The sequence below is a fragment of the Protopterus annectens genome, chromosome 3.part1, assembly GCF_019279795.1.
Source record: "Protopterus annectens isolate FY-2018-M chromosome 3.part1, PAN1.0, whole genome shotgun sequence".
Taxonomy (NCBI): domain Eukaryota; kingdom Metazoa; phylum Chordata; order Ceratodontiformes; family Protopteridae; genus Protopterus; species Protopterus annectens.
Window position 1 is genome coordinate 320,153,602 of NC_056732.1, and position 14,576 is coordinate 320,168,177.

Here is a 14,576-nt window from a genome sequence, read left to right on the forward strand (position 1 = left end):
GAGAGTGTAGTCCTAAACAGTAAATGCAATTAAAACTCTACAAAATTAGCAATTTAAAACTTTTTAAATGAAGCAAGGCAAGTGCACAACTGAAAAACAATTTAATCAGTTTACCCTATTTCAGGTCATCTGCATATAGACTGTACAGATGAAAAAGTTAGGTGTGAAAGATGCAGTCTATACAAGTAAGTATCGCACACTGGCAGCGCATTATGGGTCAGTTCTGATCTCCTCCATGGGTGTACTTATCTAAGTTTTTTGTTATACGTGAGTTGGCCTTTTGGTCTATTTTTTTTTTGCTTCCTACCCTTCTCTTCAGCTTTATATTAGTAAATACAAAAAGAAACAAAAAAACTCTTTAGCTTTAGTTTTTTGTATCTTGCTGTGTGTTCTTCCTGTCATGCCCTTCCTCTTCTTTTTCTGCCTTCCTTCTTTCCACTATGTCAGTGAAATCTGATAAACCCTTAGATTTTAGGAAATGAACTTCCTGTGGGCACAAGATCCCCATCTCTGTTGCTTATAGGGAGTGTGTTTACTGTCTGGAGCCTGCACACCTAGAAAGGGTGTGCTCTATCTGCAAGGACTTCTTCCCTCGGGCTCTTGCAGATAAAAACCATAAGCTGGTTTTGAGAGGGCGTATTCCACCTCTCTCCCCAGCTAACTCATCTGTCTCAGGGGCTCAAACCCCCTCGAATTTGGAGGCCAGGGACCCTAAGAAACGGTCCCAGGACCCCTCCTCTTTAGCTCTTTCGGAGCCTCCCAAAAAGGCCCTGAGAACGTTGGTGCAGAACCCTTCAGTTCCGAGTTCGGCAACTGCCCCTCCACCCCGTGCCTCATTCGTCACTTCGGGGCCGGCGCCATTGATGCCAAGTACATCCCCTCGGATGTCTGTCCCAGACTTCATTCCAGGAATTCCTCTGTTACCTCTTCCATTGAGTCCTCTCAGAGCTTGTCAGAGAATGAGGTGGACAGATTGATGAGGAATTTTTGTCCCTGTGGGACGCCCTGACTGTAACCAAGAATGTCACCTGTCCAATTGCTGTATGATATTTGCCATTTCCTATTTGTAAGCCATGCAGCAATCCCAACTTATTAAGTGTACATCGATATTCAGTTGTACTAATTTATTGATCAGTGTTCTGTTTATGACCCTGTCAAATGCTGAAGTTAAATCTATATAAATTACATCACAGCACATTTTTTATACATAGCTATTATTATATTGTTATAGAACATCATGTTTTAGGTGGTAGTGGATTTATTTTCAACGTGTGCATGCTGATATATGGTTTCAAGTCCTAGCCTGTCTTATTCTTACAATAACTTAACCAATATTGCCTTCTCCATTATTTTTCCACAACATAAAGGTAAACTAAGGCTCTGTGTGACTCTGGGTTGTCCTACTCCCCGTTCCCTTAAAGACAGGTCTAATAAGTGCATGTCTCCAGTCTTGAGGACTCTCTCCATATTTATATGACCTAGTAAGTAATAGATATAGTGGTACTGTAAGTTCTTGCCAAAGTGTTCTCAGATTATTATTACTAATTTCGTCTCCTCCCTGTGCTTTGTGTGCATCCAGTCTGTGCAGTTGTTTTTCAGTATAATCTAATTTGATGCTGGTATCTAAAAAATACCTAGATGTCACTAGGGCAACTTATCATCCCTGTTGTGGACCCAAACTGTTTTGCATAACATTTTGTAAATATATTTATAATCTGTTGTGTGTGAGAATAAATTTTAGAGTCTACACACAGTTTATCAATTTGTATGTCTTTACTCCTTCCACATCTTAAGTATCTATAAAAAAAATTCCTGTTATGCTCAGTATCTTTATGTAAATTTTCTTCAAATTTTTCTTGATCTTGTCTCACAGTGCTTAATTTGTTTTTCCAGCTTGTTTATTTCAGTTTTCAAAGTTGTACTTCAGTCTCTCTGCCATTTCTTATATTTTTGTCTCTCACCTTAATCAGGTATGTTGTTCTTGTGAAAATATATCCCCCTGATGTTGTATATCTAGATCCTGATGTTAAACATTTTTTTGATTCTTTGCACTCCCAAGAATTTCTTTTTCAATACTTTCCACATTCCTTCTGCAGTTTTTCCATTGAACATATCACTCCAGTTAGCTTTACATAGTGACTATTTTGCTTCCATATAATTTGTAATTAATCTTCTGCACATTGGTTTAAATTTCAGTTTGGCAGAATTATCTAGCAACAAATTAACCTTTATAACCCCATGATCAGTGCAGATCAACTGTGGTAAAACTTGACTTATAACAGTAATTTCTTTAGGAACACAAACAATGTCCGGTACGTTCTGCTGGTAGTTTTTTACAATCTGAAGCAATTATTACTCCCGAACATATGTTGTAAATAATTTCCTTACTAATACTGTTGAGTTAATATTATTCCAACCTGTTTGTGGTAAATTTAAGTCCCCAGCTAATATTATTCTTCCCTTCTGTGTTTCATGCAAGAAATGTATGAATTCCTGTAAGTCATCAGCACTTGACTTTGGTGGTCTATACACTCCAACAATTATTATTTGTTCCAGGGTTGTAGTACCTGTCAGGTTTCTTTGGAGCAGGAGGAGGCTGAGAATCGGGAGACATAAAAGCTAAAAATGTATCTAACAAAGCAGCCAGCACAGGAGGTACTGCAGCAGGTTTAGAAGTGTCCACCTTAAGCATTTCATAGTAACTTTTCTGGATATTAGACATCTGAGAAGAATTCCATTCCATCATTCTAGCTATATTGTCTCCAAAAGACAATTCCTCAAAAGGAGACTCAGGGCTAATAGACTGTACTTCATCAGAACCGTAAGCCAAAGGCAAAGGCATCTGGGAAGAGTAAGACAAGGAGACATCATCAGACTGAATCCTCATCTGAGGAATTGGGTTCCCTAGTCCATTTGGAAGGTGTTTAAGTCCAAGAAGAAGTTGATGGCTAGGTATTCAGCACAGCTAAAGGGTAAGATCTAAAGGCTTTGGTATACTGTCCGGATGTTGGCCTATCCTTGGCAGAATATCCCTACAGTGAAGAATACTACAACAGTGATATAGAAGGACATCATGCTGTTATACCATTCTTGCTTTTTTGAAGGAAGTACGTAGTGTAACTCTGAAGTCAGTGTCATTGAAGAAAGAGGAATACTCCAGGGTAGTGCAGCCTCAGACTCTGTGTATATTGTGCTTGTAGTTCTGCAGTTTGAGGCAAAAATTACGGTCCATGCACTTTCAGTAGGCAATCGAGGTAGTGCAGGTAAAGAAGTCAACAAGGCTTCTACTGGTCAGGAGTTTGGTTGTTGTATTGATCCATTCTTTTCCCTGTATACTATGTTCAGCTTACTACTTCAGGTTCATAGTTTATAAACATTGGTATCTTGTGCAAACACTGAAAACTTATGCAGTGTATGATGTTTTGTACCACATTAATTTCTGTAAATTGTGTAGGGCAGCGAGGAACACACATGGTTTCCATTTGTTCCAGTGCTGACATGCAAGGCATTATTTTGCTTGTAACAAACATCAATCTTAATTTTCTGCTTCTCTTCTTTTTTGGTAGTCTGGAGTTCCTGAGATGGCCAATTGTAATGTTTCAAATGAAGAGGACATTCCTTTCTCAAAAGCAGCCTCGTCAAACCAAGGGTATGTCTTTCCAGAAGGAAAGGTCATGCCAAATAGAGTTTTTGTTGGTGGGATTGATGGGAAGGTAACTAAAATATTTTCTTTGTTTGACAGCTACAGAGTGTTATATGTAATATATGACAGTTTAGGTGCAGGCTGGCAGAGATACTGATAAAAGTGGTACAGAATGACATACTTAACTCTTACCATTTTCCAAGCTTTTTTCCTCTACAGCTGACCATTTTTGTTACTTATTTTTGCTAAATGTTTGAAACTATATGAGTTCTTGAGAAAATTTCTGTAAGTGCGCAACATTCAGCCATAACATTTAAGTAGACTGTATTTCAGGATTTAAATGGAGTAGAACCTCTATTGGTTGAGTGAAGTTTCTGTTAAAAATGTGTATTTAATTATTTTTCCTGCTGTTACATCTTAATTAGCTGGAAACATAATTTTAGAGAGAAATTGTAGCAACATGATGCATTTGTGTTTTTATAAGCTTCTATATTAGTAACCTTAAAAAGTGCATTGTTGTAAAGAAGATAATTTTGAGGTTTGCAGTTTGTTAATTTTTAAAGACCGTTGTAGCTTTTTTTTTGTACCTTTCAAGTACAGAAATGTATCTCTAAAGATTACATCTTCTAGTGAAATTTTCATGGAATGTTTTTGCGATATTTAGTAACTTAGATCTTGCTTGCTGCATCTTGGAGAAGGATTGCAGATCTCTCTAGATAAGCGCTCCGCCTCTTATTGGGATAGTTTTCTTGTAAAAAGTAGCTATTTTCAGCCAGTGGCCATTTAGTATTTAGAAGTATATCATGCAGTACTACCTTTTCTTCCAGTATGAGGGATTTTGGATATGTTTGGATCTTTGTTAGCCCTTCCATTATTGGCTTACCCCATCTTGCCTTTTTCTGGCAGTCAGTATATTGAAAGTGCTTGTATAGTTAATTAAGCATTAATTGATATACCATTTTACCTTTGTAGAGTTTGTTGGTAGTTCTGGATTTAGGATATAATAGCATTTGTGTGTAGGTTGTTATTAGCATTTGGATGTAGATTTTCTGATTTTAATTGAAGTTAGTGCTGTGCCTTCTCTTTTCGTAGCACAATTTTGCAGCTTGATATGGATCAAAAAGTAACATTCAAAAAATGCTCTAAATTTGGGGGTAAAATTCCCCCCCCCAGGACCCAAACGAGTTATGTGTGATCTGTTTGGGGGGTGGCACACATTGGGACCTCTTGTGACATCTATGCTGCCTTCGGGCCCAGGCCATTATTGTATTGGAGGAATAAACTTGTCTTCAAAGATGTTCAACAAATTGATCACTGTTGTCGTAGCCTTAGCAATATGGGTTATATCCTGCATAGGATATACCAGACAGACAGCTTCCAAAGCTTCAGAGCACCACCTTCCACACACAAACTGTCAGCAGCTCGAGCTGAGATGAGTAAAAAGATTGGTTGGGAGCAAAGCCCTTCAGAGTTTTCTTGCTGCCAAAGAGTACGCTCCTCTGAGGTTCTCAAGGGGGGATGGTCAGCTTGTGCTGCTCCATTGATGGGCAGATAAGCTTTTTGAAAACCTTCCATTTTTGTTTGTTTATTAATACTTTGCTGTTAAGGAAAGCTGTTTTTAAGGCTAGGAGTTTGAACTGTCACAGGATTGTACTGTACTTTAAAAAATATATATAAAAGAATGAATAAGCACAGGATTTTGTCTAGTTCAACCTCACCACCACAAGTGTTCAGGAAAAAAACAAAACAAAAAAAAAAACAGAGAAACTAGTGGTCTTAAAACTACATTGATGAGCTCAGTCACAATAATTTCCAAAAATCATGAAACCCAGGTAGTGTCACAAGTCATTATTCGTCACAGACAGGCGATCGTCAGTAACAAAAAAAATCAGAAATATTTTAACAATGTCAAACATATCAGCTTTTATATACTTAGAAGTAGGTGTGGAAAATATATGAATTGTTTAATTATAAACCAGAATAGGTTGGTTTATAATTAAACAATATGTATATTTTCCACACCTACTTCTAAGTATATAAAAGCTGATATGTTTAACATTTTTAAAATATTTCTGATTTTTTGTTACTGTTGATCGCTTGTCTGTGCTGAACAACGACTTGTTTTGGAACACTACCTGGGTTTCATGATTTTTGGAAATTATTGTGACTGAGCTCATCAACGAAGTTTTAAGACCACTAGTTTCTCTGTATTTTGTACTTTCAAACAAGAGTGCTGATGTTCATCGTGTTTCATTGTTGCAGTCATTACTCTTGGGTTATCCTGCTGGCAGGCTACCCGCAGTCAGCCAGAATTCCAAAGTCTAGCTCCGGCGTCGGTTGCTGTCGCCTCTTCCCTGACGTCAGTGTGCCTGGGGTATAAAAGATACAGCCGACGCTGTTTTCTTCAGTCTTTCTTGCCGCTCGGTGCCCGAAGCAAAAGCAGTTCGCAAGTGCCAGTCGGCCGACTACTGACATGTTCAAATCTGAATTTCAGAACAGAAATCTTCATTAAAGCTAAGTACCCCGTTGGGGAAACTTTTTTCTTGCTCCAGACCGATGTCAGAAAAAGTTAACAATTGTATTTCTTGTGGGAAGCAAATACCTCATAAGGATTTTCACTCTTACTGTATCCCTTGCCTAGGCCCTGATCACAACGTTGCTAGCTGTCGATTTTGTGCTAGATTCAACCAACGCACTATCAAGCGTCGGTTCGATTTTGCATTTCATTACTTTGGCTGAAGATTTAATTATATAATACCGGCGGAACAGCCGACAACCTGAGTTTACAAAAAACGCAAGGACAAGGACAAAGATAGGCATCCGAGGTCCAAAACCGATGAAGAAACCTCTTCTAGGCCAGTCGCCGGTTCTCAGTGAGGTGCTTTCGCAGCCCCTGGCGACCGCTACCTCAGAGCCACAGGCCGCTACCGACTCCCACGTGGAGCCGACTGGGCCTCTGGATACTCAAGGTATTGGACACTCGGAAATGAATCCTTCAGATGGGTCCACAGCCGCTGAGCAGGCATCGGCTTCTGAGGGTGTCTTCAGACCTACATAACTATATGTTAAGCCATCTTCAGCTTCAAAGACAAAGACTAAAGAAGCTGTAAAGACAAAGAAACAAGTGCAGCATTCTCCTACTCAGACTTCCATGCCTAAAAAACAGATGCTCAAAATGGCCGAAGACTTAATTACTTTGATCAGGGGCTCCCATCCCCCTCCTGATAAGAGGCCTAGGCAAGAGAGAGTATGATTCTTCTGATCAGGTATCTATTGCCTATGATTCCTCTTATGAACAGGATTACTCCATGCTTCCCTATGAGGATTCTGATGCTGAAGAATCCATTCCTTCAGCCTCTCCTCCTGAGGACTATTCTTTTGGGGAAACACTGCATACTGTGAGGGAGCATTTCCACTGGGAGAGCCAAGATTATTCTGAGTCTAAGAAAAGGCTCAGAGACTTCCTGCTTCTTCCTCAGCAAAGACCCCTTGCTATTCCACCTGTTCTAGACATTGTAGATTATGTATTTTCAGAGTCCAGACTGTCCCCTGACTCTTTACCCCCTGCACCTGCTAAGCCAGACAGATACTACAGGGTCCCGGATTCTCATAAATTTCTATATAAAAACCCTGCTGCTGACCCTGAAACTATTTCTCAGGGCCCCATGGGGGTTAAAGCTCCCACTGCAAAAAACCCTGTCCCCTCTGATAGGGACTCTAGAGCTCTAGACAGATGGGGGAAAAAAGTTTACACTTCTGCCACCCTGGCTGTAAGAGCTTTAAATTGTCAATTTCATATGCTTAAATATCATCAATATTTAATGTCAGTACTTAAACAGAAAATGTTGGCAAATACTGAATGTTCAGAGAACAAGGAATTGCAGGATTTATTGCATGCAACTGAACAAGTGGGAAAGCATACTTTGCAATGTGGTTATGATTCACTGGAGGCCTCTTGCAGGGCCGCTGTTACAGGTTCTCTTATTAGAAGGCATGCTTGGTTAAAGGAACAACAATCTGCCTGATCATGTTAAAGTAAAATTATTAGCTGAACCATTACAACATGATACTTTGTTGGGTACTAAAGCAGAAGAAGTGTTGAAAAAAATGGAGGATAAAGCGAAATCCATGTAGACAGTCAAGGATTTCTTACAGGTACAGCCACCCAGGTTTAGCAGGAACTGGCCTTCTAAAAATTGGTCCTTTCCAGTCTTAGACAGACCACAAAGAGGCAGATACAGGCGTCTCAGAGGCAGATCTCAGCCCCAAGGCTCGTATAGGCCTAAACAATGGGGTGATCCTAACTCCAAAAGCGGAGAAGGCAAATCACAGCCTTACAGGAAACAGTCCCAATGACTTTCCTCTACCAGTTCCAAGCAGTTTTCTTTTGACAGCCCTCTTAGGGGGAAAATTGGCACTTTTTTCATCAAATTGGCAAATGGTTACCCAAGACAAATGGGTTCTTAATATAGTGTCCCAAGGCTACAGGTTCCATTTTCACACTCTGCCAAGGTCAAAGGGCATGCCAGACCTGCCACACAATCAATGGGCAGAGGCACAAAAACGAATTACAGCCCTCATGGACATGAGGGCCATTCAGCAAGTACCACAACAAGAGCAGGGGCAAGGATTTTACTCCAGACTTTTCCTAGTACCCAGGAAGGACAAAACCTGGAGACCAATTCTGGACCTGTCTATACTAAATACGTTTCTGGAAGTTCCAAAATTCAAGATGTTGACTCTTCAGCAGCTACTGCCCATGCTGGGCAAGATGGCTTGGCTCGTAACTTTGGACCTAAAAGAGGCATACCTGCATGTCCCAATCAGACAGTCTTGCAGAAGATACCTCAGATTTATAGCTGGCTCAATGCATTACCAGTTCTCTGCACTGCCCTTTGGCTTATCTACTGCGCCCAGGGTCTTCACAAAATGCTTGGCACCAGTAATTGCATTTTGCAGACAAAAAGGAATACAAATATATCCCTACTTGGACGACTGCATAATTCAAGCAGAGAACAAAGACACTCTTCTAAAGCATCTGGCGTTTGTAAAAAGATTACTAATTGGCCTAGGGTACACAGTAAACGAAAATAAATCAAAACTAGTGCCCTCTCAAGAGACAATATTCCTGGGTGCAAGCTTAAATACAACTACCCAGATGGCTTATCTCATGCCAGACAAGCAAAAACAACTGACTACTTACTTCAAGAAATTGGCAACAAAAACTCACTTATCTGCAAGGAAAATCCTGCAGGCCTTGGGTTTCATGGCATCCTGCATTCTACTAATTCCATATGCCAGACTGCATATAAGGAAACTACAATGGTATCTGTAAAGTGTTTGGACTCATCATTGCCACAGCCTGGAGACAGTAATTGCACTTATTCCCTGCCTACAACAGTAGTTTCGATGGTGGGCAGAGGCCTGTCACCACAACAAGGGTCTGCCATTCAGTTTACCCACAGCCAGACAGACACTGACAACGGATGCATCAGAATATGCCTGGGGGGCCCATATGGCAGGAAAATGTATTCAGGGCACATGGCCTGCAAACCAGATGCATCTTCACATCAATCAAAAAGAGATGCTAGCTGTTCAAAATGCCCTGACAGCCTTCATGGACCTGCTTCATCCAGGACAATTACTGATAAAGACAGACAACCCTACGGTCATGTGGTACATAAACAAGCAGGGAGGTACTCATTCCTACCCCCTCTGCAGGCAAGCAATGACCTTATGGGACACAGCATTGACTTTTCAAGTTCACCTGCAAGCACAATTCCTGCCAGGAAAAACAAATACTCTGGCAGATGAACTAAGCAGAAACCTCATGGATCCCCACGAATGGAAACTGGATCCACAAGTCTTCAGAATGATAATAAGGAAATGGGGATGCCCAGACATAGATATATTTGCCTCCCCTCACAACTGTCAATTACAGAGATTTTGCACAAGGATTTACCACAAGCAAACATGGAAAGTGGACGCCCTATCATTCAGCTGGAAATATCTAATAGTATATGCTTTTCCCCCACTGCCTCTCCTTCCCAGAGTACTCCTAAAGGTCAGACAGGAGAAGCCAAAAATGATTCTGATTGCACCAGACTGGCCACGCCAGCACTGGTACCCAATCCTAAAGAGCTTGTCTCAAGGTCCAACATGGATATTGCCTCAAACTTCTCACTTGCTGACCCAACAAAACAATCAGATCCTGCACAGCCAACTCAGGACCTTAAATCTGGCAGCATGGCGGATAATGTAGCCATTCAGAAAACTCCTCTTTCAAAAGCTGTTATGGATGTTATCTTGGAGGCCAGGAGACCCAGTACCAGAAAATCTTATGTAGAAAAATGAAGAGATTCTGTGCTTGGAACCAGGACCAAGGCATGACACATCTGCACCAAATATTCCTCAGATTTTACAATACCTAATTGAGATGCTGAACAAAGGCCTTTCTTTCTCATGAATTAAGATTCATGCCTCTGCCATTTCTGCACATTACAATTCGGAACCACCTATCTTTTCTCATCCTTTATTAAGGCAGTACCTCAGAGGGGTCAAAAACATTAGGCCTCCAAGGAGAGCATCAATTCCGGCCTGGGACCTCAATTATGTTTTGGAAAAACTCACACTGCCTCCTTTCGAGCCAGCATCAACAGCGGATATTAAATTCTTATCCTGGAAAACAGCTCTGCTCCTAGCCATAATCTCTGCAAGGCGAGTCTCAGAGTTACAAGCACTCATGGCTGTGGAACCTTTCATCATTTTTCATCCAGACAGGGTTTCTCTGAGGACAAACCCTACATTTATGCCTAAGGTGGTGTCCAGTGTGGCCCTCAATCAAACCATTCACTTGCCTACCTTTTACCCAAATCCACAGAACAAGGGTGAGAAAATTCTACATTCTTTGGACATACACAGGCAGATGTCCTTCAAGGATGCATCTGCAGTCCTAACAAATGGGTTGTCCTGTCGTCAGGCAGCCCTTCGGTCGGCCGGATTCCAAAGTCTGGATTTGGCCTCGGCTGGTGTCGCACTTCACCCGACGTCATCTCTGCTGGTCTTCGGGTATAAAGGCATCAGCCGACGCCATTTTCCTCAGTCTTTCTTGCCGCGTGGCGCCCGAAGCAGAAGCTGTTCGCAAGTGCCGGTCGGTCACATCCAGAGATTACTACTACCGAATACTACTTCGAAGACTTCTAAAAAGCTAAGTACCCCGTTGGGGACTCTTTCTTGCCTCAGCCGATGTCAGAAAAAGTAAATAACTGTTTAACTTGTGGGAAACAAATACCTCATAAAGATTTCCACTCTTACTGCTTACCTTGTTTAGGCCCAGACCACGACGTAGCAGCCTGTTTTGCCTGTGCTTCCTTCAACCGACGAACGCTTAGGCATCGGTCGGAGTTTGCTGAACAGTTTTTCGGCTCAGATTTTGCATACATTATGCCGTCGGATCCTTCGACTTCTCAAATTGTTAAAAAACGCAAAGAAAAAGACTGACACTCGCGGTCCGCGGTTTCGGCCGAAACCATGGTTAAGCAAACCGCGAGTGTCTCGGTTTCGGCCGAAACCGAGCAAACGGGTCAATCTTCAGCCGAATCCATGACTACTACCGAGGCTACTATTACCCTAGTTGAATCGGCCTCTGAAGTTTTGCCTACTAATGTGGTTCCTATAGAATTATCAGACACCATCCCTTTGGATGTCTCTACCCCAGCACGTGGTGCTGCTAGGCCTCCTGCAGCCATGTCTATTAAGGCCTTTGCCAGGGCTAAAGCAGCCAAAACTGCTAAATCAGTGCCTGTTAAGCCCCCCTCACACAGGCCCAGTTCCAGTTCTCAAATGCTTACTTTGGCAGAGGATCTCATCTCTTTAATTAGGGGATCCCAATCTCACCCAGACAGGGCCTCTCAGCCTCCAGAAAAGAGACCTAGAGCAGAGCCCCAGAGCCAGTGTCCTCAGATGATTCTTCTGATGACTCAGACATTACAGACCATCCAGAGGCTCCTTTTTCTACTTATGAAGATTCCGATGCTGAAGAATCTATTCCATCTGCCTCTCCACCAGAGGAATTTTCCTTTGGAAACCTTACATGCCATGAGAGAGCAATTCCAATGGCAGGGGCAAGATTTCTCAGATTCAAGAAAAAGGCTTAGGACCTTTCTACACTTACCGCAACATAGGCCTTTAGCTATACCTCCAGTTCTGCCTGTTGTGGATGATGCATTTAATGATGTTTGCACTGCTCCTGATACTTTACCTCCAGCTCCTGCCAAACCAGATAGGTTTTACAGGGTACCGGACACTCATCACCACCTATACAAGGCCCCACTTGCAGATCCCGAGACTATCTCCCAGGGGCCTAAGGCAGTAGCTTCGACCTCAGCAAAACCCTCTCCTTCTGAAAGGGAATCCAGGTCCTTAGAGATGGGGTAAAAAGTTTACACCTCTGCTACTCTCTCAGCTAGAGCTTTGAACTGTCAGTTTCATATGATCCAATACCAAGAGTTTATGCTTGATCAGTTAACTAAGAAACTGTCCTCTGATGACTCCTTAGATAAGAAATATGTTTTAGAAATGGTGAATAACATTCAACAGGTTAGTAACCATTCTTTAAAATGTGGCTATGATGCACTGGAGGCTTCATTTAGATCAGCCATGACTGGCACAGTTATAAGAAGGCATGCATGGTTGAAAGAACAGGTCTTGCGGATCATGTTAAAGCAAAGCTGTTAGATGCTCCTATGGATAAGGCCAGTCTATTTGGTTCTCCTGCTCAGCAAGTAATGAAGAAAATGGAAGAGAAGGCAAAATCTGTACAAACAGTTAAAGATTTCTTACAGGTTCAGCCCCAAGGTTTAGCAGGAACTGGCCTCCAAAATTGGTCCTTTCCAGACTCCTCTAAATCTCAGAGAGGCAGGAATAGGCGTTCCAGAGGCAGAAATCAATCCAGAGGAGGTGCCTACAGAGGACACCAGTGGCAAGGCAATAACCAGCGAGGTACAGACACAACCACTGCCACTACAACAGGACAATCACAGTGACTTGGCTCTGACACTGCCTACCAGGGAACAAATAGCAGCACCCTTAGGCGGAAAGTTAGCCTTATTTTCAAAAAATTGGCACTATATCACAAAAGACAAGTGGATTTTGCAGACCATAGACCAAGGCTACAGGTTTCACTTCCACACCTTACCAGTAAAAAGAGGAATGCCAAACCTACCTCCAAACCAGAAAACAGAAGCTCTAAAGCAGATAGCTCAATTAACAAAGATGAGAGCTGTGGAAAGAGTACCACCAACAGAACAGGGCAAAGGATTCTACTCCAGACTCTTCCTAGTACCAAGAAAAGAGAAAGGTTGGAGACCTATTCTCGACCTGTCCGCCTTAAACACATTCATCATTGTCCCAAAATTCAAAATGCTGACCCTACAGCAACTTCTTCCCATGCTGGGCAAGGAGTGTTGGCTGGTAACTCTAGATCTCAAGGAGGCATACCTGCACGTCCCCATACGACCAAATTGCAGAAGATACCTCAGATTTCTTGCAGGATCAGAGCATTATCAATTCTCAGCATTGCCCTTTGGCTTATCTACTGCGCCCAGAGTATTCACAAAATGCCTGGCATCAGTAATCGCTCATTGCAGGCTACAGGGAATCCAAATTTATCCATACCTGGATGACTGCCTGATACAAGCGGACAACAAAAGCAAGCTGACAAAAGACTTACAAAGGGTCATTTGCTTACTACAAGCCCTGGGATACACAGTCAATTTAAAAAAGTCAAGACTGACACCATCCCAAACAAGAACATTCTTGGGTGCGGAATTGGACACAGTAAAACAGATGGCATTCCTAACTGCAGAAAAACAAGAACAACTCCCTCTTTACTTCTTGGCATTAACAAAGCAGAACAAACTAACAGCAAGGAAAGTACTGCAGGCCTTGGGCTTCATGGCATCATGCATAATCCTGGTCCCCCATGCCAGACTGCATATGAGAAAGCTACAGTGGTACCTAAAGAATTTATGGTCTCAACACAGGCACAGCTTAGAAACCGAAATCCCACTAATTCCATGCTTGAAACAAGAGTTCCTATGGTGGGCTCAAGCATGTCAGTCAAACCCAGGCTTGCCCTTCCACAACTTTCAGGCAAGCCAAACCATCACAACGGACGCCTCAGACCTAGGTTGGGGGGCACACATGCTGGACAAATGCATACAAGGATTATGGACTCCAGACCAGCTGCACCTGCACATAAATCAAAAAGAAATGCTGGCAGTAAAACTAGCAATCCAGAATTTCAGACCATTCCTCAAAGAAGGCCATTTAATGATAAGGACAGACAACACCACAGTCATGTGGCACATCAACAAACAGGGAGGCACTCATTCATACCCCCTATGCAGAATGACTCTGGACCTTTGGAATATGGCTCTGAGCTACAACATCCAGTTACAGGCAATATTTGTACCGGGAAAAGAAAACATCCTAGCAGACATGTTAAGCAGAACTACCTCGGATGCTCACGAATGGATGCTACACCCGACATCTTCAAGGCCATCACAAAGAAATGGGGAATGCCACAAATAGACCTATTCGCATCCCCACTCAATCACCAGCTCAAGAAGTTCTGCACAAGGACATACCACCCACTTGCATGGAAGGTGGACTCTCTATCCTTCAGCTGGAAAGGCCTGACAGCATATGCATTTCTACCTCTTCCTTTGATGCACAAGGTACTACTGAAAATCAAAGAGGAACGTCCAAGGATAATTCTGATAGCTCCAAATTGGCCAAGACAACACTGGTATCCATTGCTGAGGAGCATGTCTCTGGGGAGAACGTGGACACTACCCCTGATGCCTTTGATGTTAACTCAGAACGACTACAACATCATGCATCCAAACCTAAAAACTCTGCAACTGACTGC

At 42.2% G+C, this 14,576-nt stretch overlaps 1 protein-coding gene across 1 annotated transcript in view; it reads left to right on the forward strand.

The window, feature by feature from the left end:
- The window catches only part of DAZL (deleted in azoospermia like), a 2,235,938-nt gene that overhangs the window by 346,375 nt on the left and 1,874,987 nt on the right, over positions 1–14,576 (forward strand). Inside the window, exon 2 of the mRNA XM_044066765.1 lies at positions 3,567–3,713. Within this exon, the coding sequence (XP_043922700.1) occupies positions 3,567–3,713 (147 nt within the window). The remainder of the gene's footprint in view (positions 1–3,566; positions 3,714–14,576) is intronic.